Source organism: Larus michahellis, chromosome 4 (assembly GCF_964199755.1).
Source record: "Larus michahellis chromosome 4, bLarMic1.1, whole genome shotgun sequence".
Lineage (NCBI taxonomy): Eukaryota > Metazoa > Chordata > Aves > Charadriiformes > Laridae > Larus > Larus michahellis.
The window spans coordinates 87,333,036-87,360,095 of record NC_133899.1 but is presented as its reverse complement, the minus strand read 5'-3'; the positions used below and the strand labels follow the sequence as shown (position 1 = coordinate 87,360,095).

At 46.0% G+C, this 27,060-nt stretch overlaps 1 protein-coding gene across 3 annotated transcripts in view; it reads right to left on the bottom strand.

The window, feature by feature from the left end:
* Positions 1–17,189: 17,189 nt before the first annotated feature.
* Positions 17,190–27,060, bottom strand: part of BDNF (brain derived neurotrophic factor) — a 40,309-nt gene continuing 30,438 nt past the window's right edge. For 2 of the 3 annotated variants that reach the window (XM_074586256.1, XM_074586255.1), the window contains exon 2: positions 17,190–18,615. In XM_074586256.1, the coding sequence (XP_074442357.1) occupies positions 17,854–18,615 (762 nt within the window). In that variant the 3' untranslated portion in view covers positions 17,190–17,853. The remainder of the gene's footprint in view (positions 18,616–27,060) is intronic. The other variant, XM_074586257.1, reaches the window with a different exon arrangement.

The following is a 27,060-nucleotide window of genomic DNA, read 5'->3' as shown; positions in this document are numbered from 1 at the left end:
CCCAGAAATTCCGTGAAATGACCAAAAAGGTAAAAAAAAAGAAAATGAGGAAGCGTTGCTTCAGACCATAATTAGTGAAATCTACTATGAATATTAATGAATGACGCCGAGCAAAGTTTTACCAACGTCGCGTATTTCTATAGTGACTCATCTACAAAAACCTTCGCCTCTTCCCCCCCCGCCCCCCTCCGATACTTTCAGTAAATTTTAAAATAAGTGGCAGCATTAACTTAATCTTTTATTTAGCTAATAGGAAAAGGTTGCATTAGAGCTTTCCTGGAATAAAAGTAAGTGTACTTTAAACCGAAGGCATAATGGCAATTCCTCATTCAGCTGGGAGCTACACTAAATATGGCTTTGTCAAATCTTGGGCTTTTATTGCAAGTGTCACATTATCCGACCTTTTTCTTAAAGCTCTAGTTACCAGAATCACGTTGTTATGTGAAAATCTCAGCTTTTATTAGGGGAATAAAGGTTTCCAGCCCTGATGGCTGGAAAGAAAATGTCAATTCCAAAGGCTCCTAAAGCAAACGAGAGGTACCTGAGCACCTACTGGTAAAAAAATAATAATAATAGAGCTTCTGCTCTACAGTTTGGGCATCTATAACCACATGCGTTACAGATGGCGTGACTGTGTGGGAAAACATGCTGCTGTACACAGAATGGGGGAAAACAGTTCATTTATCCCTCCTTTACCTGAGCAGCCAACCTTTGGGGTGCCCGTCTCCAGGCATCACTACATAGCTAGGCTTTAACACCATTCGATAGCGCGGAAGAGCTCCAACTCTATTGAGCTGGGATTCATTTAACTGCAACAGTCTTATTTGTGCGTCTGATAGCCTTCTAATCCCAACGCTTCAGGCAAGGCTGTAACCTTGCTAGAAGATGCCGGCATCCCTCCTTGCCCTCATCACCACCTGGCTGAGCCCTGGTCCTCCCCCACCCCGCTCCCAGGAGAGTTGGTTTCTCAGTTGAACTTCAGCTGCTTGAAAGGTAATGGCAACAGCAATCGCTGCGGGGGCAAGCTTTGCAAATAGGATAGCGTTGCTTTGCATAAGATAGCCTTTGTTGAAGATTTTGCCTGGGAACCTTAATTCGGCATCGGGAGGAAGATGACTACAAAAGCATCCCTGGCAGCGGAGCGTACGCAGGTCGGGCACCATGTGTCACACCACGCGCCATCTGAGTTACACTCGCACGGTCCTGCGCGGTGCAGAAGTTACGTGATGGAGCAGAGCCACCCCAGCATCGGCTCTGCATTACCTGCTGGTCCTTCCTGGTGCCTCTGCCCACCCCTGGGTGGCTCGCTCCCCGGCCGATCACCACGGCGACGTCAAGTGGGGCAAATACACGGGGAGTGGAAGAAAGGAAGGTGGATGGCTACTGGGGTACCAGCAGGTCCCCAGGCAGTGCCACCCTTACCCCATCCCCCGCGGCGGTGGCCCCAGAGGGCTCAGCCGCGTCCAGGCTGCCTGCACTGCCTTCACCTGCCGCCGGCCACCTCCGCACCCAAACCCAGGCCCTGCCCTTGAAAACGCCATGTTTCCTCATTGCGAGGCAGAGAAGGGAGACACGAGGGTTTCCTCATTTTCTTTCAAACTGAAGATGATGGGTCAATTTGGAAAAGAAAGGGGACGTGGCGATTCTGCCATTAGTTCGCTGCGAGATCTTGAGCGAATCCCTGAAACGCTCTGTGCTGAGTTTACCCGACCGTAAAACACCCGCGGACCCCGCAGCGGTATGCTGAAAATAACTGCAATTCAAGATTCTCCAGGATAAATTGCTCAAAGAGGGAAGAGCCTTATGATTTATTGACGATTTCTTCAGCATTTAGCGTTTTTCCATAGGAAAGACAGAGGATGCCGTGGTTGCGATCTTTTTCCCTTCCATGCAAATGGTAACCTAGGCGATATGCAAACACATCTGCTTAAATCAAAGCAGAGTTTTACTCCTCACCCTGCTCGGGCACAAATAACGGCAGCAATTAGGGAGGTTCAGAAATACCATTCAAGAACAGGGAGCCAAATATGAGAGGCACACAACTGCTTATTTAAATAAGATAAGAATAGTAAAGAAAAGTAATCTCTCTTAAAAGGCCAGCTAATCCATTAAGAAAAACAAAGAAGCACTTATTATTATTTGTTCCATTTTCATGAAAACATTTTTAGCACCGAAGCAATACTTACTCATTCACCTTCTGCGGTGTCTGCAAGACGTTAATTCCCAGGTGATAAATGAGAAACTGAACAAGGCTTTTCCAGAAAAATGGAAGATATCAGACTTACGCCTCAGGTAGGCTATAATTAAGCTGACAATTACAGTACGCGCTATCTAAAACCCACAGGATTCATTTTTCTGCTTTACAGCTGGACGTGGCATAAACACCATCCTTTGTACAACATCTCTGCCCATGGTTTTAACTGACTGCTGCATTGATTGGGTGCGTGCGGATGGCTGGGGCTTTTCTCTGAAAAAGTTTTTGATATCCCAGCACAGCACTGACGAAAGCATCAAGCACTCGTGGCTTACGGGAGTAACGTTCCCGTTGTTACCCTACACTACCCCGATGTTTGGGTGGGTTTTTTTTTTTGTTTTTTTTTTTTTTTTTTTACCCCCTCAGCATCCCCATCGCTGAGCCAGCTGCCCTGTGATGCCCAACGATGGGTTGGTTTGGAGGAGATGGATGGGACCGGAGCTCTGGTACCCCATGTGTCCTGTTCTCAATTGGGGTACGGAATGGGGTGACCTGACTAAGCAGCTCCGGAGCCGGGTAAAAAGAAACCGCAAAGCCGGCAGCGCAGGTGGCCGGCACATTGGGAACCCCAAATTCGGGTTTCTGGGTAAGGCAGGTTACTGAGCGTCTGAAGATCAGAAACGTCGAGTCGTTTATAGCTCTAACAGGAGTATTTTTCTTTTCAAAGCTCCAGTTTCCGTACGTACCTTGGACTGTCAGGAGCGGCGTGAGGCGAACGCTGTTGCACAACTGTGTGTTACGGCTCGCGTTCAAAGCCGGAGCGTAGGTGGGGAGGGACCGGTTACACATCTCTAGCAGGAACCCTAACGGATGTTGTAACAGCCACACAGAGAAAACATCTGCTCATTAGCCGAGCTGCTCTGTTTCAGGCACCGAGAGCGCGCAAGCACGAACAAGCCCCGAGCGGAGGCTGCTCACGTCTCAATCCCCATGTTGAGCTCGCGGCCCCTGCGTGGGGCTGCCCCGGTCCCCCCCTTCCCTCCAGCCCCTCGCTCACCCGCTGCGCTCAGCGGCATCCCCAGGCCTGCAGCTCCATGCCGTATTTTGAAGGTTGGGGTTTTTTCCCCCCTGGCCGACTGCATCGCCCTGTTTCTTTTCCTCCTTCCTGCACGCACACTCACACAGCTACCAGCGTTTTCCCCCGGGTTTAGTTTCGCTGACTTTTCTTTCCAGTTGCTCCGTTTAGTCACCTCCACATGCCGCATCTCAGACTCTTCTCCCCAAGGCCGTGAGAAGGCAGGAAGGTGACTTCCCATCCGCTTCCCAGGCTGCAGAAATCCTCCAAGCTACTCCTTCCTGGGACAAATCCTATCCCCTCTGCCAGAAATGGCTTTGTCCCATTTTTTTTTCCTTCCCGGGAAGCAGTTAACAGGTCTTACTCCCTTGGTGAAGCACAGACCTACGCAGCCACCCCCCAGCATGTCCTGCAAGCTGTCCCACAGCTGCTTCATCCATCCACAGGCTCTCCAGAAGTCTCTCTTGGACTTCTCTTGGGGATGGAGAGTGGCTTTGCCCAGAGACAGCCCATCCCTTGGGCCACGTTTGTGCGGTGGCCCTGGCCATGGAGGAAGCTTGTCCTCACCCTGGGCTCTCCCCCAAGTGAGGAGTTCGAGAAACAACAAGAGGGAAGCGGGGCCAAGGGGATGATACCAATGATGGTGCAACCATGAAGCAGCGCTAGCTAATTATCCACGGGTGTTTTCTGACGGGTAGTACCGGCTCCTGGTGTTTTTCCCAGTCCCTGATTACCCAGAAAGTGCTGGATCCTGGCCGAGCTGGAGCCGGCCAAACACCAAGCGCAAGAGCTGGTTTGCGGTGCCTGGCTCCACGCAGGGGAGCGACGCATCCAGAGACCTCATCGGGAGATGTCACAACATTTGTTTGCCAGGCCAAAAGGAAAAAAAAAAAAAAAAAAAAAAAAGAAAAAAAAAAGTCTGGAGCCCATATTTTCCATCATTTCAAGCCTGAAGTGTACTTGAGGAGTCTGAAGTCTTTGACAGAGTTTTATACTTGCAGAGGGGGATTTTATTTTGAACATCCTTTAAATACTCCGCGGGTGGGAGTATTTCCAGTTTTGGAATGGTGCGTGTATTCTGATAAATAAAATCAGCCTACAAAGTGGACCTTTGCATCGGCAATCAATACAGCATATATCTGCACTAGTGACTCACGCAGTCTGTCATGGGTTTTGTTTAGTTATTTAATGTAGAGTTATATTTATATTACACAATATTTATACTGTAGATATTTTGACATCGATGAACAGATATTTCGCAATACGTATTTATAGAAAGGATAGAGTTTTGCGTCCAGTGACGTGCCGAAGTCTTTGTAAATACGTTTTTTGTAAAACTAAAAAAAGTTTTTTGGCATCATATATTGCTTATCCCAAAAGAAAGAAAATTGTAGGTCCAAAGCACAGTGGTAGTAGTTGGTACCAGTTGAAAGAAACACTTTTCCTAATCACATCAACGTTTAGTCAAATCCTGTTATATTTCCTGACCCAAATGGTGTCACTGGCCCCAGTCATTCTGCCGGGTACACTCAGGTCTATAACGGATCTATTAAGGAATAGCAGTAAGTTTGCCCCCCTGCAGACCAAGCTGGCCCCTGAAGAGGGATGAGCGTGCCTGCTGAGTCAGGAGAGGAGCCAGGCTTTTATCTCTGCAGCTCAAATGGTGTATTTTGAATATAAATTCTTGCAACTCTGCAGTTCCTGCTCACAGCAAGAAAGGCTTTTCTCTCTCTCTTCCCCCCGGCCTTTTTTTTTTTTTTTAAATATACATGTTCGACAGAGTCCATTTCCACGTCCACAGGCAGGCACCACAGCACCAGTTGTCTGAACTGGTAGGAGGCTCTCCCTGTAGGGAAGCCAAGCTGCAAGTGGCTTCGAAACATGTGGTAGCCACTAGAAAGGGAAAAGTTTTCCAAAATCTCATTCCGATTTCCACCCCCCACCACCACCCCGAGACTTCAGAAGGACGGACAATTAAAAATTCCCTGATGACAGAGATTTGCCAGCTTACACGGCGCTCCGTGGGAAATACAACTTCCCGCTGGCTGCTCCCAGTGCCTCCGAGCGACGCTATTTTTCAGCCCTCATCCTTTGAGCTGCCATCAGTGCCTAGCCTTTTGGACTGGATGCCAAACCTCTCCCACAGCCATTTGGCTGGCAGGTGCCGAAGCCCCCCCTTCCCTGCCACCCTCTCTGCCCGGTGCCTGCCTGGCTGCCTCCTCACGAGCCCCAGACCCAGACCCTCGGTCCCAACAGCAGATCAAGGGGACGAACGTGCCCAAAGAAGGGATCCTACAAAGCCAGACATGCAGCAGCCACCCCGTCCCGCAGCATGGGGGTTGCTGTGCTGCTGAGGATGCAGCACCTTGGGGGAGCGGCCTTTCACAGAATGGTAGGGGTTGGAAGGGACCTCTGGAGATCATCCAGTCCAACCCCCTGCCAGAGCAGGGTCACCCAGAGCAGGTGGCACAAGAACACATCCAGGTGGGTTTTTAATGTCTCCAGAGTTGGAGACTCCACCACCTCTCTGGGCAGCCTGTGCCAGGGCTCTGCCACCCTCACAGTAAAGAGGTTCCTCCTCATGTTGAGATGGAACTTCCTATGTTCAAGTCCTCTCGGTGCACAAAGGTGGGATCGGAGACAGAAAGTTCAAAATTCATGGTGGGATGGGCATTTATGGGGGTCGTGGCATTTGGGGTAGGCTGGGATGAGGCTCGGCGAGGTCCACAGGTCACCCATGCCAGCCTGACACACAGCAGGTGCCACCCCAGCGCCCAGCTGTGGGATGCTGGTGGAGCTCTGCATCCATATGGCTCACAGAGACTTCCCGTGCACGTTCTCAGGACATGGCTCTTCAGGGCATGCTCTAGTGCCCAAGATTATTGTTTGTGGTGGGGTGTTGTGTGTGGGGTTGTGGGTGTGGAGTTTAGTAGGTGGGTGTTGGTGTGGTTTTTTTTTTTTTTGGTGGTTGGACTCGATGATCTCAGAGGTCCCTTCCAACCACTAAGATTCTGTGATTCTCTGGGCTCAGGACACCTTGCCTGGGTTTGATTTGAGACGATTAAAGAAAAGTCAGTATTAAAAGTCTCTCCGCATGAAGGCAGATCTGCGGCAGCCGTTGAGCAGCATGGGCTCCAGGGGGAAAAGGACCCCTGTGGGGTTTGGCAGGGTGCAGCTCCCGGCACAGCCGGGATGGGAGCCCTCACCTGCCACAGTGGGTCTGGGTCACTCATCCTCCTCCTCTCCCGGGAGCCAGGCTGTGGCTCTCCTCCAGCCCAAAACCATAGAATCACAGAATCATTTAGGTTGGAAAAGACCCTTGGGATCATCGAGTCCAACCACCAACTCCACTCTACAAAGTTCTCCCTTACACCATATCCCTTAACACCACATCTAAACAAGTCTTAAACACATCCAGGGATGGTGACTCCACCACCTCCCTGGGCAGCCTATTCCAGTGTCTAACCACTCTTTCTGTGAAGAGTTTTTTCCTAATGTCCAGCCTAGACCTACCCTATTGCAGCTTGAAGCCATTTTCTCTTGTTCTATCGCTAATTACCTGTGAGAAGAGACCAGCACCAACCTCTCTACAGTGTCCTTTCAAGTAGTTGTAGAGAGCGATGAGGTCTCCCCTCAGCCTCCTCTTCCTCAAACTAAACAGTCCCAGCTCATTGTCAGTAAGTTTTGGGGCTCCCCAAGCTGTGGGTTGGGAGGGGACTGCAGGGCGCTCCATGCCTGCATGGTGGTGGCGTGCCCATAGCATGGGCGCGTGCCACACATTGCCTTTCCATCAGGTGCTGCCAGGTAAAGGCAGCACCCAACAGGATCGTAACTGCACTTGTATGCCAGATGCTGAAAAAACACCAATTACCGCACCTACTGCAAAGCAAACAGTGCACCAGCTTGGAAATAATTACACTGCTCCAATGCTGACCCATCGCAAAACACTGCAGGACCCTAAAGGCAAGCCCTCAATGGGGCTTGGGAGCCCTCAAGCTCTAGGGCCCCCCAACATAAGAAGGACATGGACCTGTTGGAGCGAGTTCGGAAGAGACCATGAAGATGATCAGAGGGCTGGAGCACCTCTGCTACGAAGACGGGCTGAGAGAGTTGGGGTTGTTCAGCCTGGAGAAGAGAAGGCTCCGGGCAGACCATACAGCCCCTTCCAGTACCTAAAGGGGAGCGACTCTATAGGAGAGCTGGGGAGCGACTCTATAGGAGAGCTGGGGAGCGACTCTATAGGAGAGCTGGGGAGCAGAGTGATAGGACGAGGGGTAATGGTTTTAAACTGAAAGAGGGCAGATTTAGATTAGATATTAGGAAGAAATTCTTTCCTGTGAGGGTGGTGAGACACTGGCCCAGGTTGCCCAGAGAAGCTGTGGCTGCCCCATCCCTGGAGGGGTTCAAGGCCAGGCTGGATGGGGCTTGGAGCAGCCTGGTCTGGTGGGAGGTGTCCCTGCCCAGGGCAGGGTGGTTGGAATTAGATGACCTTTAAGGTCCCTTCCAACCTGAACCATTCTATGATTCTATGATTCTAAGTGTCTTCTTACTGAGACCCAAGGATGCTTAGGGACAGACACAGCAAAACCCCCTCCTGGGTAACGACTGAAACCTCTGGGTATGATCTATAGCACATGAAGAAGCAGAAATAGATGGCAGCCACAGCGCTGAACCAGAGCAGAGGGCCTGCACTCTGTCTGGTGGGGGATTGAAACTGCTGGGTGGAACAAGCTCATTTGCTTCAAAGCAAAGCGGGAATTCCTGGCCGGCTGCACAGCTGTGGGACATCTGCCCGCACACGGGCGCGGGGCTCTGCAGCTAGCAACCTGCTAAAAAAAAAAAAAAATATATATAATCGGCAACATCCAGACCAACAACAGCAACAAAAAAAAGGCAAAACTCACTGGGAAAGCAGAGCCGGGGAGCGCGAGTGTGCCTGAGGCCATGTGTCAAGTCTGTGGCACCACCGAGACACGACGGGTTTCTCATCCTTGCTCGATCCCCTAGGCTAGCTGTATCTCAAATACACGTACGTAAATCTGAAACAGACCGCTGGCCTGCCTTTAATTTACCAGAAAGCCGAACTCACACAATTTAGGAGCATAAAGACCAGAGTGGCAGGAAGAAGTTACACATGTGGTTGTTGTCAGGCCCCCAGGAGAAGGCTCGTGCCCTTGGAGCAGCCTCTCAGACCAGGCGAGCTGCCACTCACTCCTTCTCTGGGGGTCAGTGGTCACCAGGGCTGGAAGCCATGCAGGGACACGCCGTGGTGGCGTCCTGGTCCTCCTGCCAGCGCCGCCTGCCACAGCAGCTTTTCCCACATCCCTCTGCAAGCGCAGAGACGCATTTCTGAGAAAACCCACCCCAAATGAGACCACCAGTCTGGCCACCCTCATGCTTGACCTCCAGTGGTGGCCAACAGCTGATGGCTGGGGTAGAAATGGGGCAATTTCATAGCAATTGCCTCCCAGAATACCCCTCCACCAATCTTCATCCCAGGGACCTCCTGAGCTAAAACTGATTCTGTGCAGAATGACTTTTGCCAGGTTTGTTCTCTATTGATTTATTGAGTCGCTCTTCAATCCTCCCTCTAAATTCAGTAGACACTGTCCTTTTCAACGGCAGAATTAGGCTCTGTGATTAAGGAGAAATTGTCCTATTTAAAGGAGAGAAAAATGAGAGCTCCAAGGAGGGAGATTTGCAGAGGTTCCCGGGCTTACAGCTTTGTTCTGAAATGCTCCAACGCATCACTGCGTAGGTGGTCATTTCAGCAGTCTGGCACCAAACTGTAAATTATACCGTAGTTATAGCCCTGCATAATACCTGACACATACTTTATTAGAGATGTTGCACCAATTCTTAGAAACTGTAGATATCTACTGCGTTATGAAGCACGTAACAGAGAATTGCGGTCCTAAAGGGGAATTTATGATGTGACCGTTGAGTAGGTAATGGATTGCAGGCGCCGAAAAATCATCTCAGGCTACAGGAAAATGCTTTATTTCAGAATCTCTTCATACTAACTTCCTGCCTTGAAAGTTCAAGCAAGGCTTTAGATCGTCAGCCCATCCACTGTATTATTTTCAGTGACAGGCAGGGCTAATTAGCTTGTATAGCTATTGTTTGTGCTACTTTATCCTCATTATTTCTTTGACTTGCCATGCGGGCAACAATTATAAAGCCGTAAGGACATGCAGAGTTATGCCTGGAATCTCTGGTTTAATTTAGGGGAGGCAGAGACAAGAAGAGCGCTGCTACTGCTAACCGCGGATGCCTACCTGACAGATTTATGAAGGGGTTTCATGTGCTCGTCTGCCTTTCCCCGTGTCCCACGCTGTGCAGGCTGAATTTAACAGCCGGCAAAGGGGGTCCTGCGGTCCCCGCGCTCGCTGGGCTTCCCGCAGTAAAATACCTGGCTATCGAGGCCTCAGCTCGTTACAGTCACACGAAGATTTTTAGCTTATTGGGAAGCTAAAGATAACGTATATTCCAAGGGCACATTCAAACCTACGCTTTCCCTCCAATAGCCTCTTCCGAGCGTTTGCCCTGGTTTCTCCTCGGAAGACAAAGCTGCTGTTTAGCACTTCAGGTGACGAATTTCCATTTCGCCAGACAGCTCGTTCGCAACGAGACTGCTCACAACAGGAACGTGGCTTATTCCTCCTGAAGCGCCGCGGGGAGACTACCCCTTGTCAGAATTTAAGCACGGGGTCATCTACGCGGTGGGATAACGCAAACTCCTGTCTTATACCAACTACGCCCCTACTCAAAGGCTGTGTAGCAGGGCGAGGAGAGGCAGCTGCAGGCTGCCGTGCCCTGGTTCCCGAGCCGAGGGTCCCCTTTGGTTTCCGAAGCCGCATCCCCGTGGCCCCTCTCCTGCCATGACAGCTCTCCGGCAGAGCCCCGCGCGGCTCGGGGCTACGTACCGGCAGCTATTAGTGAGACTGGATGAGCGTGTCTGAACTTATATCCCCTGAAAGCAGGGGTGAGCACTCCGCACCAGCATAGCTGGCAGCGAGGAGGGGACATTCTAAAGGAAGACAAGCCTAAGATAATATGGCTGTTGTGAAGAGTGAAGCTGAAGCTGAGCAAGGCTTTCTTGCGCACCCTTCAGAAGTAAGCAGCCAGACGATGGCATCTCCAAGACAATCAAATCCAAGGGAATGGTGGCCAAGAGATGTAACCAGCTGGGAGGCGACTTGACACATTAGATGAAGCGAGCAGAAGTCACCTTCTTGCTGCAGCCTGGCACTGGCAGGCACCTTCTGTGGGCAGAGAGATCTGCACCGACACCGGCACCACATCCCTTTGACCGCACCCTCTGGAGCGGTAGCTCTGACAGGGCAGAAAAGATATTAATTTATAAGCCAATGTAGTGATTTTATTTTTTTTTTTTAAATAAATATACCTCTGCTTTTGTTGTTGAGTCAGGTGTTGCTGCTCTCCAGGTGGGCTGCACCACACAAGGACATCAAGGATGGCGATTTTGCTTGTCCCAAGAATAAAGCAGGCCAGAAGGACAAAAGAAAAAGAGGTACTGCAGAGTTTTGGCAAGAAAAAGAGTTGCCTGTGTGCTGTTTGTTCAAGTAAGTGTACCTCTTGTAACTAAACAGGACTCTAAAAAAAGCATTTGTTGTCATTTATTCCTGCTCCAAATGAGAGCTGACTGGCAGAAGCGGGGATGTCCACCCTGCTACAAAAAGGGGCGGCAGCAGCATCTAAGATGCCACTGTCCCACATCACATCACCGGTACTTTGCTTTCAACAAAGCTCACTAGATTTGTTCTTTTTATGTTTCTCAAAGCTCTTTCGCGTACATCCTTCCATTCAATTTTGCGGCTCTACCGATCTGTGCGTGGCTTATGTGTGTTGGAGTAAGAGCGGAACATAGAACCAGGAATGAAATGGCCTCCTTGGGCTGTTTCATGGATGTAAGTGACAAAATTGGCAGTGCTAACTATTTTTGTAACACAAACATGGCTGCACATACTTCATACTGTCTTTAAATAACAGATTCCCAAGCCTGGAGTCCAAATATGGTGAAAGGACCAAATATATATGAAGGACCACGCTGCGGTTAGAGCAAAAACGAGTCTCCCAGCAGCGTGGTCTTTAGTTAAAGGTCAGAAAAAATTACAATTGGAAACCTTATTAGGATAATTTAAAATCCTCAGTGTAGGTGCCAGTTGATGGAATATTTATTGCAGTAAGTACCTACGCTCTTATTCAGGGTCTGAGTAGCCTTAAAGGCTGTTATAACCCATATAACGCAGTAGGGGAAGATAGCTTGGTTTACGTACATCAACTGCAGCTTTAACTTGGAAATTCCAGTACTTTGTAGACTTAAGCCAGACCAGATTGTTTGCTTGGGGTCTTTTTCTAATAAAGGGGAGGAGGGGATGGTATAAGGAAAGGATTATTTTAGCAAGGGGAAACGTTTTCAGAGCATGGACGCATGAGATGCCATTCTGAAAGTGCAGACCTCCGCATTCCTGGCAGGATATATTCCCTCCTGGTAGGATATATTCCCTTTGCATATCACCTGAGAGACTACTCCTATTAATTAAGTCAAATGCTTTTGGAGTTCCTCCTCTGGCGTTCTTTCCTGTCATACAAAGGGAGCTTATTCAGGCTCAGAGGAGGATGAGGAAGAGCATTATTTCACCTTGCGCCAATGGGTAAGAGCAACACCTGGACTGGGAACTGGGGTTTCTGCTTGCTGGTATCAGTACGTACAAACAACTGCCTTCCCCAAACATTTTACCTCAGTTTTCCCGAGCCCATTTTATTCTATCCATCTGCCTGACCCTATCAGAAGGGCCTCCAAGCCCAGTCACAGCCTTCTCCAGCTGCAAGGTGCTCCCAGTCCCAGGGCATCGAGAGGGACAGCCCACCGCAGCACCCCCTTGCCACGTCGGGGGTTGAAGGCAGCTCCCTGCCTCTTCCTGCTGCCACACGGGTGCTTTGCCCAGCTGGTAGAGGCAGAAAGGAGGGATTTAGACGAGAAGCTTCGCAGCTCTGTGCCAAATCCTCCTCCTCCTCTCCTAAAAATCCCTGCGTGAGCAAACTGGCAATGGTTGCACCGATGAGATCAGCGGTGTCTGTTGCAAGCCGACACGGCTGAGGGCTGCCGGCATTAGGGAAACCCTCGCTGCCTGCGTGGCCCTCCTGGGGAATGGGGAATTACTGGGAATTGCCACCCCTCGGTTTCCTCCGCAGGTTACTCCTACGGAGCAGGAGACCTGCAGGACCAGGCAGGGTGGCTGCAACCCTACACAGAGTCAACAACACAGCACCAGCCTGATCAACAGAGACAAACCAGCAGCACCAGTAGCTATTTTACATCTGGATAAATACATACGCGTGTTTGTGACTTCAGTATGGACACCCCCCCACCCCAAGAGAACTGAGCGGGTTTCAGAGACTCAACCTTTGCACAGCAAAGCAAAAACCAGCAGCTACCCGCTGTTTCCCTCAACAGAGCATTGGTGGAGCAAAGAGCAACTTACCTCCGTCTAACAGGATGGGATTTAAAAGGCTTGATTTCCAGAAGCATCTCAAGTTCCACAGGCGAATCCAAACCTTGCCTGGAAAAGCTGGAGCCACTCGTGCCATTTCCAGGCCTTCTTCTCCCACAGGCATCAAAAACCCCATCAGTTTAAGTCCATTGATTTATATCAACACCACAGTCCTTCACTACCCAAAATGGTAGCAAGTGGTTGAAAAAAAAAAAATTAAAAAATTTTAAAAATCCCCACCCAAAAAAGAAAGGATCAGAAACACCTTCTCCTCTTCTAAAACACCCTCCTACAGAATCTTCCTAACTTTAAAATTGCTTCATAAGGCAAGGCCTTGGTGCTCTTTATATTTACTCCAAACAAGTGCATCCCTTCCTTTTTCATTTTAATTGCCCTGCCAGAAGGGGTCTTCTCAATGAGATCTTAATTAGAAGTAGCCTGTGGAAGCAGCGTATTGGATCCACCTGGGACAAATTGAAATAAATGTCCTCCCCCTCTCATTGCACTTCAATGTAGCCTCGATATTCTCTTAAAAAAAAAAATCTCCTTTTACTGCTTGTTATTGTTTTCTGGCTGAGTAATTTAAAAGTCTAGCTCTAAGCCTTTATTTCTGCCCCAAGTGATAAACGCTATGGAAATATCTTTCTTTTCCCCTACAGAGCTAGGATTCGGTAGGGCGGATGGATGGTAAGCTCCCGTATCTTCCTCTGTAGCTCAAATATGCATTTTGAGGGTGCCCGTTTCATTCCCTAGGTACCTACGCCATACATTTAACAGTAAAATAAGGTAAAGCAACCTCAGGCCTCTCTGTCCTGCCCAGGGGAGGAGGCAGGGTCCGAGCGGAGCCAGGAGCAGGCGCGTGGCGCGGTAATAACGCGGCCCCATCCTTCCACACGCCAATGCTCTGAGTATCTGTTACTGCTTCCGTTAGCTTATTTTAAGACAACAATAAAGCGAGCAATGTGCGCACATGTGTGTTTAATATAAATGATAATCTGCAGAAGCACCATTTCCTCAGTTCTTGCGGAGACGTTGCTGGCGCTGGGCTCTTGGGAAATTCGCAGCAATGGAATTTTTTAAAGAGTTTGGGTTTGTGCTCCCCCCCGCCCCCCGCTTAAGTTATATGAAAGTTTTCTATTCATCATGAAGATTTATTGATTGTTCTAGGGCTATGGGATAATTAAATATACAAAGGCTTGGCAGTTGTAGTAGAGAATATTCTTTTAGAAATGCTAACAATATCTTAAATCCAAGGAATTCCACTCCTAGTGCTCCGTGGGGGTCATAAATAAGTTCAGTTTAGGGGATATAAATATCCAAGACGCCATTTAAAAATCAGGTACCTGACTGGGCTGTAGCTATCGAGTTTATGTCTCACTTATCCCTCAGGAACTAAGGTTGGTAACCCCTCCCCCTCACTTCCATTACGCTCGTTATTTTACAGCAGAACAAAATCATGTATCTGTGTCATCCGTGGGTTTCTAGTCTCAAGAGGCACTTATGCGCGAGAATTAAATGGAAATACATCATTCTGCGAGTATCCCCAACTTTTATGGAAAGTAAATTCTTGCCACCCCTCCCCTCCCAACGCTAACTGTCCGGCTATGAAACAGGGGGCTACCTGCCCTCCGAGTGAGATTTTATTGCTAAAATAAAGTAAAAATTGTTTTAAAACAAAGAACACACATCTTTATAGTAAAACTCAAGTTTGTTTTACAATTAGAGAAAAGAGTCACATGGTCCCCCAAAAAACCCCAAGTTTTTTATATATATATATATATTTTGAAAATATATTTAAAAACATAAAAAACTCTATAGTTAAACATATATTATGTTAATCAGTACACTTAAATATAGCTTAATTATATTTACAATATGACGCAGTTGCTTTTAAATTTTAATGCCAATTTCAGTTTTTCCCAAAAAACATAAAATTATATAAATATACAATAAATATTTATGTTACACAAGGTGAATAAGAAGAGAACAAGGCCACAGACATTAACTTACAGTTGCAAGAGTCTTTACTTGAACACAGCACTAGGCCTGCTGACATGCATGATATACCTTTGTCACAGACAGACCACAGCAAGAGCTTAATTAAGTGACATGAAAGAAAACCAACTCCCCCCCTCCACCCCCCCCCCCCGATCTCTGTTTTAATTGAAACCGATAAGCCTGTGCTCCTGGCTGTACGAGGTGAGGCAGGTGAGAGCCGTGGGACTGCGGTTTAATTGCAGGTTTCACGTTGTATCGATAGGCACAGAACTGGCGCATTATGGGGAGCATCACTCCAGATGGAGTTCCAGGACACGGTTCTTCCCTTGGGAATCAGCTCCATCCCTTACTCCCCCCACCGCCGCCACAGTCTGCCCTTTACCCCTCTGACCTGCCAGCCCACTGGTTTAACGCCGCCACACCAGCGGCTCCTTTACCTATGCCAGGCGAGGGTTTCCGAGGTAAGGAAATAACCGTCGTTAACTTTGGGAAACGAGGAACTTTATTTCTAGCGTGATTTATGCATTAACACTTCTCTTTTGGAAATTCAATTTATTTGAACTGGGAATTATTTTGTTCCTGTATCTGAATTAGATTACTGTCACGTCCCAGCTATCAATTCGTGTTTCCAGTCTAGATGAGTGATCTGTTTGTTATTCACTGCTTGGCGTAATCCTTTCCCCCTCCTAAGCAACCCGCCCTGGTTTTGAGCGGAGCCACCACCACACCACCTCTCTGCTGTAGTTGAGGAATATTGCTGAGAAAAGCTCCCGAGCCAAGTTTGGGTTATTAAACGTAAAGAATTATAATACACATCCAGGTACTGGCCGCAGTGGAATGAAATTCTCCATCACACCAATATTTAATTTGCGTGAAGAACGCTTCAGTTGAAGTTTTGAGACATTTCAGTAATTTTTTTTTTTTCCATTTCTGATTTCTATGTGGGAGCCTGAATATCTGCAATTGATTGGGAAGGCGGAAGCTTGAAGTTCAGGTAGGTCACACAACCCTCTCTTCTGTGCAAAAGTGTCTCATTGTACAGCTGGGAAGGTTCTCCTTTGACAGTCAGTTATCCTGGGGAAGGGGAAGCCCTTCTACCCTACATAGAAGAAATCACTGATTTTGAATGTGTCTCTGTTCGCTTCCACCATACATTTCTACTAGTCATGACACAAATTCAGTGTTAAATCTGCTCTTCAAAGAGAATTATCATGGGGGATCATATTTCAAACAAGCTTTGCCCAATCCAGGTTTTTAATTAACTTCAACAGCAAGGCAGACTAATGCAGATTCTGCAGCACTCAGGAGCAGTTACATTTTGCAGTATTTTCCTCTTCGTTCAGCTACTTTTCTTCCTCTCCAGGAATTACAAATATAGCATCTGCCTTCAGTGAGCTCACTAATGAGCTATTTCTGCCTCTCTGCCCACTGTAGTCAGTGCAAGTGCTACACACAGCGCTCAGGCTTACAACCTGCCTTTTTAGAAATACTTCTGTCGGGAGAGTTAGAGGGGTAGCACAGGGCTAAATACATCTATCGGAACCTCAGCAAGGCTAAGCCAGCTACTCCAGCACTTGTTCTACACTTCAAGGGTTTTTTGTTTTTTTTTTTTTTTTTTGCCAGTATTTGTTTCATAAAATAAAGCTGACAGCAGAGGTAGAGCCACATGGACATAGATGCTAATTGCTTTCAGGTAGAGCCAGGGCATCCTTCTGCCTCCTTCCCCAGCGATGGCGCAGGGCTCCCGGGGGCAGGGATGCCGCCGCGGTTTGCCCACCACACTTTGCAGGCCTGGGGCTGCCAGACGTGCTCTGGAGGGCACAGGCATCAGGGTACAAGGCAAAGCTCTTACTCTCTCTCACGCTGCACAGGACCACGTTTGGTGCCGACTATGGTTTGGATAGTCTCCGTCAACCCAAAACACTGCTATCTGTCCCTGAATTGGCTGAGCTACCCGGGCCCATGACAAACCTGATTGCAGACCCACTAGCATCTTTCCAGACACTTTTTCTAGTGACATTCCTGTTGTGCTTCACCAAGACATTTTTCCAAGCACAGTGTCTTTTATTACATTAAAATCATCGCTCTCAACACTCTATAGAATATTTTCTATATGACAAGCTACAGTTGTATGGTAAGTGAAACACTTCAAAGATCACAACCAACAGCCTTCCAGAGGGAGGAAAGGGAAAATAAAACCCCAAACACAAACAAACATGGTATAAGCAAATGCAGGTCTCAAAAGACAGCAAATAAAAAAATAATAATAATAAAAAAAATAACACAAAAGAGCATGTTGCCATACAGTTAAATAAGTGCTGTCTTTAAGCCTGAAGTTCAACAATGTGAAGTGGAACATCACCATTCTTTTTCAGTTGCCTCTTTTTTTTTTTTATTATTTTTTGTCAGTAGTTGGATTGCTATTGCAAACACCTTCACAACATACAAAAAAACAAATTTGTTTTTAATCCAGAATAAGGTAATGATTTTTTTTTTCTTTTTCAATCTGATGGGAGTTCAAAAGTAAAAGAGAAACAGTAAAACTATGACAACAGCACCTTGACATTGTTTTAATTCCAACGCTATCAGAAGTTAAAAGCAGTAAACAGATATAATACTAACAGGAATAAAGATACTTACTGTCTAAAATGTAAACGGAATGTTTTGGTTCAATTTATTTTTCTGAAAGAGGACAGTTTATCATCAATTCACAATTGAAGCAGCATGCAATTTTATTCTTTTTTTTTTTAAACTTTTTATATTTTCAATTCTTGGCAACGGCGACAAACCACAATGTTATCGAGGAATGTAATGCAGACTTTTTTGTTTGCTTGTTTTTCTTTTTTTTTTTTCCCTTTTTTTTTTTTTTAAACTTGTGCGCAAATGACTTTTTGTTCCCCTTCAGGTCATGGATATGTTCAATAAATAGATTGTGGAACCACTGTACTGTATAAACTTCAGTTATACATGCAGTCCATAAAATTATTTTTTACTGAATAATTTACCCTGTTATGTATATATACAAATAGATAATCTTGTCTCAATATAATCTATGTAACACGAATCCACTATCTTCCCCTTTTAATGGTTAATGTACATACACAGGAAGTGTCTATCCTTATAAAGCGCCAGCCAACTCTCTTTTTACTATCCATGGTGAGAGCTCTCACGTAAGACTGGGTAGTTCGGCACTGGGAGTTCCAGTGCCTCTTGTCTATGCCCCTGCAGCCCTCCTTTGTGTACCCCTTGGGGTTGCATTTGGTCTCATAGAAGTATTGCTTCAGTTGGCCTTTGGGTACCGGGACTTTTTCCAGGACTGTGACAGTCGCCCCGGACATGTCCACTGCAGTCTTTTTCTCTGCCGCCGTCACCCACTCGCTCGTGCTGTCACATACGCTCAGTTCCCCGCGGCGAGCTGGGTCAGAGTGGCGCCGGACCCTCATGGACATGTTTGCAGCATCCAAGTAGTTTTTGTACTCCTCGAGGAGAAAGAGCAGTGGGGGTTCCAAAGGCACTTGACTGCTTAGCATGACTCGGGATGTGTACAAATCTGCATCCTTGTTTTCCTCGCTGGGCTGGATGTCCTGGTCCTCATCTAGAAGCTCCTCTATGACATGTTCAAAAGTGTCCGCCAGCGATGTCAGTCCTCTTGAACCAGCATTGGGCCCATTTAGGCTCTCAAGAGTCCCGTGGGTCCGAAGACCTGGGTAAGCCAAGCTGCCTTGTCCTCTCACACTAGCTTCTTTCATCGGGGCAGCTTTCATGCAACTGAAGTATGAGATAACCATAGTAAGGAAAAGGATGGTCATCACTCTTCTCACTTGGTGGAACTGTTAAGGACAAGAACAAGAAAAAAAAATTAATTTAAAAGGGATGGAGTAATAAAAATTCACCTGAGTTGTCATGAGACATTATGCGTTTTCTGCACAGATCTGCCGCATGCCGCCGCAACTCATTACCAGTGATAAAGCATACTCTTGTACAAGGGTGTTCTTTGATTTAGAGTTTCAGATAAAGCATATGCCAAAGCTTAGGCAACATGGATACCAGCAAGTCCGAGTTCTTACATGCCGAAGTCTTTCCGTAGTATTAGATTAGATACTATACAGCCCCCTTATTTATTCACTGATTACCTATTTCAAGTAACAACAAAAGCAAAACTGCTGTTTAGCAATGCAACATGCAGCAGTAAGAGACAACTTTGCAAGCGTGAAAGGCAAGACTTCCATTTCAAGTACAAATGCAAATATTTGATTTTTAAGATCTCTCTATGCCAAAAATAGTTCATCATTCTATCCACAAAAAACTAAACAGCACCAGGATAAATTGCATCTGTATTTTGAAAGCAACCTTCAAAACACAGGAAGAGGCCATACAAATTCTGAGGTCTCAGCAGGTCAATTCCTCATCTAAAAGTAGAAGGTATGTACGCATAAATATAGAACAAGAAAATGATCCAGGCCATTATACTAAATTTGAGCTGGACAGATTGCTTTGCATCATGTGAATGCCATGGATGGGACCTGCTGGATTACAGAGTTGGTAAGGGCTATACCAAAACGACTGTACCATACCAGTACAATAGTACAACCTGCAACATACCAGTACCAGTCTTGTACCAAACTGTACCAGAACCACGGTACCATACTTTCCCAGAGCCCCATATTGCTTGTTCTCATGTGGGCAAAGCACCTATTTAAACCCAGTTAGAGCCCAGAACCCAGCATGAAAACCAGCAGCACAACTAGCCCATGCGCCAACCTGAAACACGGTGTTTTGCCCGTTTCTCTCACATTGTACCACAAGTTCTTGAGCATGTTATGGGCCAGGCTTTGAGGCTTACTTATATGTACGCTTAGCTCTGTCCTCATTGAGCATGAAGGGGTAGCACAAGGAAAGGGTGCCGGTAAGAAAACTCCTCACCAGGCCTGGAATCAGCACAACTCACTCCTATCAGCAATCCCAGCAGCTTGGGCTTGTATGACTGCTCCTTCCCAAGCACTTTGCTGAGTCTCCATAGACTGTATGTTCCTCAGGGTAGAAATTGTTTCTTCCTCAAGTGCAGAGTACGCACTTTAGGTACTATTACAAGAACCCCCCAAATCCTGCAGTGACAGAGAGCTATGCTTTCTGTCTGATCCCAAGTGCTACTACAACATCCATCACATCCAGTTGTTATTTTTCCTCCTTCCGATCCCTGCTCTCACCAGTTCTGCTTGCTAGAAAGCAATGGCATCGTTCACATTTTTGAAGCAGCAGCTAATGCTTGTTTCAGAGCTTTTGAAGTTCATTCGGAAGTACCTCATACTTGGCAGCACACATTGGAGTAAATGCTATTTCTGTTTGCCAACAGGGTGCTATGTAAAAAGCCTTACTTCATCTCCTGCAAATATGCTGTGGGAAACTAGTACTCTTAAGACTTGAACATGGAAAAACAATCTATCATAAAACATACATAGAAAATGAAATATGTACTAGAAAGGCAGTGCCCAAAATGTAGGTCTCAAAGTTTACTTAATGAAGTTGAGGGGTGGGAAGTGTTTGGGTTTGTGTCCATGCCCCTCCACTAAACAAGATTTTGGCTAAGAATCCTCTCTATCCCAGCACAACTCTTCCTTCACCCCTCCATCTCTCTTCCTGTTTAAAAGTGTTATTGTGGCATAGATTTATTAAGATTAAACAAACCTGACATCTGTGACTCACAGGAACATAGTGTTTGCTCTAACCATGCAGAACATTAATATTTTGGAGATTTTTTCATCCTAGGATTTTTAAAACATTCTACAGGGAGTAACATCAGATTTCTTCCTCAAAGGGGAGGAAGAGAGACACTACAGAGATGATTTACAACACAAGGAAGAAGGTTATCAGTCTTCCTTTATCAAACAAGGAGAGACAAGACAAGAGGGAGAAGAAGTGGTTCGGCTAGCATACAAATGCACAGCCATTGGAACAGGCAACAAGATTAACAATATTCATACACTCCTCCTTCTGAGAATTGTTTTATATAAAACTTAAAAGGAAAAAAAAAAAAAAACAACCCGAACACCCACATCACACTTTGTGACCACCAGAGCACTGAACAGAACACAGATCTTCTGGCTCCCAATCAAGTTCCTGTTATTTTTATTAGAGTAGTGCCCAGAGGTCCCAGCCAATATCTTGACTCTGGAGGACAAACTCTGTCTGAGCACGTAGTGCCCCAAAGGGCCTTCCAGTGCAACAGAGAGAAGACACGACACAACAGGCACCAAGACAAGCACAAAACAGAGAAGCTGAAGCTTGCACCCATCAGCTAAGTGCACCAGTTGGAGGCTAAACATTTGCTTTTCAAGTGAGGTAGGTGAACAAAGGATGGAAGGATTCGGGAACAGGCCACATCCTTCACTATTGTCACTGGGCTGCTTACTACTTATGCTAGCAATGAACTTGGAGGGATGTGAAATGAATACAATAGTGGCTGTGCAACTTGGTTTGCATGGAGATTTTTCTTACAAGGAAAATGACAAAGGATAGAGAGGTGCAGAGAAACCACACCAATTGACTTCAATAAGCCCTTAGCATCCTCTGCCAATAGCTGGTTGGTCACCAGATCTAACAGTACTTTATATCTCATGTTAAATTAATCCTTCCTTAATCAATTTTGCCTTCCATTTAGGAAGGAAACTGCTGTCAAGCTTGATCAATTTACATCCCATCTGATGACATACAACCACCGCTATTTCCTGGGGTAGCAAGAAACAGTGTACAACTAGGCTCTGAAAGCCAACAACTTTAAGACAGCCGTTATACATATAACATACTGATAATACACAAGAAAATGTGTCCCCCTAAAAGCCACCCCTCTTCCTCAGGTTTATAACAGTAGAAGAGTATGTCACAGTAAGCTTTAGCAGCACAGACACATGGAATATTCCTAGAAAGCACAGATCAAATATCTACTTTTTTGTAAATGAGTCCCAGACTAAGCCAAACTGTGCAAGCAGGATGTGAAGAGATTCTTCTCTCTATCTTGACAGAGACTTGAGCAATATACACAGGCCTTGTCTTTGGCAGCAAAATGATATCAAGTGATTTAATATGAGGAAGTAATCTTTTAACACCTAGGAAATATCTTCATTTTAGAGGCCATAGCAATTTCTAATAGCAGCTGCTCAAAATTGACTAGCTTAATACAGTACAGCAGAGTAAGATCTAAATCTCACTCCACGGGTAGAAACACACAACCTTTCAGCTACTTTTGAACTGACTCATGAATGCACGGTTCATCTCTTACTTAGTGAGGCAGGACTAATATCCCAACGCAGCACCAAAAAGGTCACTGGAAACACTTTGGATGGCAGCTTCCAGTCCTATTCCTCTGCTCCCCAACTATCAAACCTCCATTATGTTGCAAGGATTAAAGATACTGCCTGTCCTGTTACAATAAGTGCCTTGTAAACCCCAAACACTAACAGATTACGCACACCCTTCCGATTATGAGGAAGTCACCATGTCACCCCGCGTGGAAGCAGAACTGGGGTTACAGGGAAAAAGCTGTTATGTTCCTGGTTTCCCAGTATGCTACTGCTGAGCAAGGTACTGCCCCTTTCCATGCTGGGCTCACCCACCACTATGAGGCCTTGCCTGGAGATGGCCCAGCACTTCTGCGTGCACCCACGCCTGATGCTACCCTGGCAGACTGAGCAACTATTGCCCATGGAGGCTCACCACGCTGAGTATTTCTCAACTGGAGCAACCTGACTCCGAGGACATCAATACAACTGAATGCCAGGCAAGATAGAGTAGCCCCAGCCACTTTTAGACACACATGCGACTAGAAAAATACAAAATAAAAATCACTGATGATACAGCCTCTGTAGTCCTATCACACATCCATCCCCTCCCTTCTCAGCTGTAGGAGGTTCAGGTCTCTATTTCCCACCTTCCAGGAATGTCAACTAAAGGCTGCAGCTTTTGCACTCGTCCTGTTCAGCTATGTCACTAGGCATAAAAGATCAAAGACCTCTCTAGACAAGGGAATCTTCACTCAACTGCTGTCCCATAGACTGTTGTATACACCTGCTAACTCGTATAAAATAGATATAAGCTATTTAAAGTTGATGTATGCTAGCCTCCTTGAGACCTAGCCTTAAGCTACTCTCTCAGGTCACACAAGATGTCTCTGTCAGAAATAACATTTGAGACTGGTTTCCTGAACGACATCCATTCTCATGGCTGCAAGAACATCCTTCCTTCTCTCATGCAGCATAGCAAAGCTGAAGCAATGAAAAGAGGTCACCCACCATGGACCAGATCTCAGGAAGATGTGACCTAGTTTGTACTTCAATAAAGTCCACACAATTACAGCTAGAATAAGGGCACATAATTGTGGCAGTCATCTCCACTAATGGGAAGGAGGCTCGTTAAATGAAGGTCATGTCAATTATCTACAGCTAGTTTACATATGCAGTCAATTACCTAGCTGTACTATTTATTTCAGTATTTGTCTTTAATGAGGATTCACCAGTTAATTGTTTTATTTCATTATTTTAAGCAGAAATCTAGCAGCTTAACAGGTCGTATTTCCAGCAGAGAGACCTGAGGAACAGCTGTGAACATGTACTTGCTTTTCTGCATCCTGATATGTGCTATGAAAGTTGAAATAACTTTCAGTAGTGAATAGATTCATAATGCTTTAATCTCCAGAAAGGAGTGTGCAGTGGAAGATAAAATTAGCAGCAAGAAGACATTCATTTTCTGCCTTGCCATTTTCTAAGACCTTTATACAAAAGTTCAATTTACTAAATACTACTGAATGGCACAGGCATGAGTTCCTGCTCTACGCATCATTACCGGAGTGTGTGAACAGATACCAAAATGGGATGCATGTCAGCACATGATTTGCAAAGACTAAATGTACTGAGAACAAATAGTATTAACCTTTAACACATGCATAACTGGATGTCTGACGCAGTCTGGTTATCCTTGCGGCTATTTATGCAAACTATATAATTACTTTTTATTACTGAAAATAAAGCGCCCGCCCCCCCCAATACATCCACATGCACACCCACACCCAATTTGTATTCTTGTAAGTTGGTTCTTCATGTCAGGAAGAAGAAACCCATTTTATTTTTATTCTCTCATGTTGGTTTTCCCTGAGGTAATAAAATCTACTTAGCCATAATGCCAGAGATGGCAGAGACGAAGAACCATTTTGAAGACTAAGATAAATTGCAAGCAAATTTACAAGCAGTTTGTAAACTACAACTTTTAACATAAGGAATTTTCTTTCATCTTATGCTGCTAAGTATTGCCTATGGTACAGCTGCTGACAGCAAAGAAGCTCCAGCAATGCCTACACTGGCTCTGAAGAAGTATGCATCTGTTTAAAACACTACAAGGAGTTTTTGTGAGGTTCCAAGGTTTTATCAGACTCCCTCCCCAACGCATACAAAACCCACAACTTCTCCTGTCAACCAGAGGTGGGAGAGAACTCAAAGAAAATAATGGCAAAATAATAATGCTATGATATTACACCCCCGATCCTTCAGAGTTACGTATTAGAGTTTCCTGCAAACTTTCATCATATTTTTCTGAACACTCAAACAGCCCCACAAAGGGCACGCTTGCTTCAAAGCTCTGAGAAAGAGAATTCAGCTGCTCTAATGGGCACAGACCAGACAGTCTCCTCATTACAAGCACGCTTCTACTTAAATTGGCCAAGTGCAGGACTATGAGGAGTTCCCAGTAGGATTTCTGTTGGATGGATCTCAGACCCATTCTACCCATACCAGGAAACAGGCAGGATGAGTTCTGGCAGTATGCACAAGTGAAGGAATAGCAGGCCAGACTCACAGATGGTATCAGAGCTTTCAGAGAGAAAACACCCATGGAAGAGAACAGATGTGCACTATTTTTATACTTTTACAATGGGAACCGATTGTTGAGCCAGTGACACACATACTGCCTTCCCAGCTGTTTGTACAGCATCCTGCACACGGGGCACTCAAACTGCACGGGGATTGGTGATCCCTACTGTAAACAAAGAAACTCAGCTCCAAAAGGGTACTTGTGTGGATGCCACTATACATATCAAACACAATATGCTTTACTAAAACATTTTTCACCAAAATTTCATGTTGAAATACCAAGGTATGCAGTGAAAGTCCCCCTCAAAGAAAAGTGCTACCAGCAGGTTTATTTTTGCTCCTCAGCAGTATCACGGGTAGGGTAACATGCCATACTCCCACTGGCATGCCAGAAATACTGTACAGTAGGGACATGGCTTCCAAACCTAAAACCTAAGCATTAGCAAATTCCGATTTTAAAGTTGACTTAAGGTTTAGAAAACTACCTTAACCTGTTTTAGAGTATTTGTCAAGATACATTCATGCCATTACTGTGTTCACTCAGAAGTAACATTATTCAACCTCTGTGAAAGGAAAGTTCACCTACAGAATAGGCTACCTAACCCCCCCCCTTCCCCTGCCCTGCAAAAAAAAAAAACCCAACAAGAAAAACAACCACAAAACCATTCCATGAAATAATTACTCCGTGCCAAGATACTATCTGGTTCCTCCATGGGAGCAGATAATTACAGTTCTCCGAAATCATTTGCTTCGATAGCCACTAGAGCTTTATATAATGCTAATTCAACCTGTGCACAGAAGGTTAGGGCAGAACCTCAGACCTTTGAGCAGCATCTGTGGTTTGTCTTCCATTTCGTTACGGCTCTTTGGTATGAAATACTGCACTGAATCGTCACAGGACTAAGCTATCCTGCCAAGTACACACATGAAGCTCCCACTGAAGTCAAGGATAATTGGCACCCGAGAGCAGGAACAGAATGGAGCACGTTGCGTGCAAACTTGCGTGAGTTGGATCCCTTGTACTGTGACATGTGTCCAGCAGCCCTGGAACAACCCAGAAGCTGCTGTACCAGTTGAGCTTGGATCTTACGAGTGCCTATAAACTATTGAACAGCATGTAAAACATCCCACGCACCCATCGGTTCTGCTGCAAGTGGCAAGCTTCCTAGGACCTATAGAACATTATGCACTCAACAGGAATGTAAGTGAAGCTTAGCCAAGGAAAATCAATGGTTAAAAAGCATAAGCATCAGATGGAGCAGTTACCCATAGTTTGGGCAGGCAGTGCTTTCTCCAGGGTAAGGGAGGAGGGCAAGGGCTATACCCATTTGTTGCAAGACTCTTACCTTTGCTGAGACCCTGCCTGTGTGTGGCATTGCTGTAAGAGAATACCTTGCTTTTAGCCATAGTCAGTCCTTGAAATGAAGCAGATCAGTATGTTGTGATGTGCGTGAACCAGAAACTGGAAATGCCTGTTGTCAGAGCCCTGACAGGTATTAACAATATGCCTGCATTTGCCAGTGGTGTTATCAGTCATCTTTTGGCTGCCCGCCCTCGTGTGCGGATTTCTCTCAACACATGCTCAGTCCAGCTGTTAGCACGGCATCTCCATGGAAATACTTCCCATAGACGGGGCAAGGGATAAAAGCTTATGCTCAGGTACCAGAGCAGCTTCTGGCAGTATTCAAGTTACATGGGAACAACCAGACCAGGAGAAGAAGTTTGTAACTTTGCAAAGCCACCTACATTAATGGAATAATGAGGAATTTCTATTTAAAAGGATGTACTCAGGAATCTAACCCACCTCACTGGGCAGCCAGCCCTGTACATGTCCTGTTGTGACAACAGCTTTATCTTTGGAGATAACACCGTTGGAAAACTATGTTACTATGTTAACATAACTGTATTGGAAGCACTTTGGCCAGAAATGTTCTTTCACCACTGATATTTTACTATGACAATACAGCACACCACAGATTTCAAAGCTTTAGTTTTTAGCTTCTTTTTCCCACCTTTAAGTGATTTCATGTTGAAACAAGACTTTTGCAATTGCTATGCCTGGTTCTCTATCCCTAATCTACCTTAAAAATTTGGGGACTAACTTCAACCAGACTCAGTTGAGGGACACAAGTTTGACCGACAACATTATTCCCGTGGTCATATGTTGTAACTGGCATGGCAAGGAGCCGAGAGCCACCCAAATAAGCTCCCCCTCCCCTTCACCCTTAGTCAGGCAAACACCAGTGTAGGGCTTACCCACTTACAACACTGTGTATTGTTGCTTTCATTTCACAAGCTCCATAGATGAAGAGGGTTTGGAATTACTAGAAGGGGTGAGGAGGTACATCTGGCAAAGACGCAAGTGTCTGAAAACAAGCTTCATTAGTTGTACTCCTCCAGGTACAAATGTTTAATGGAACA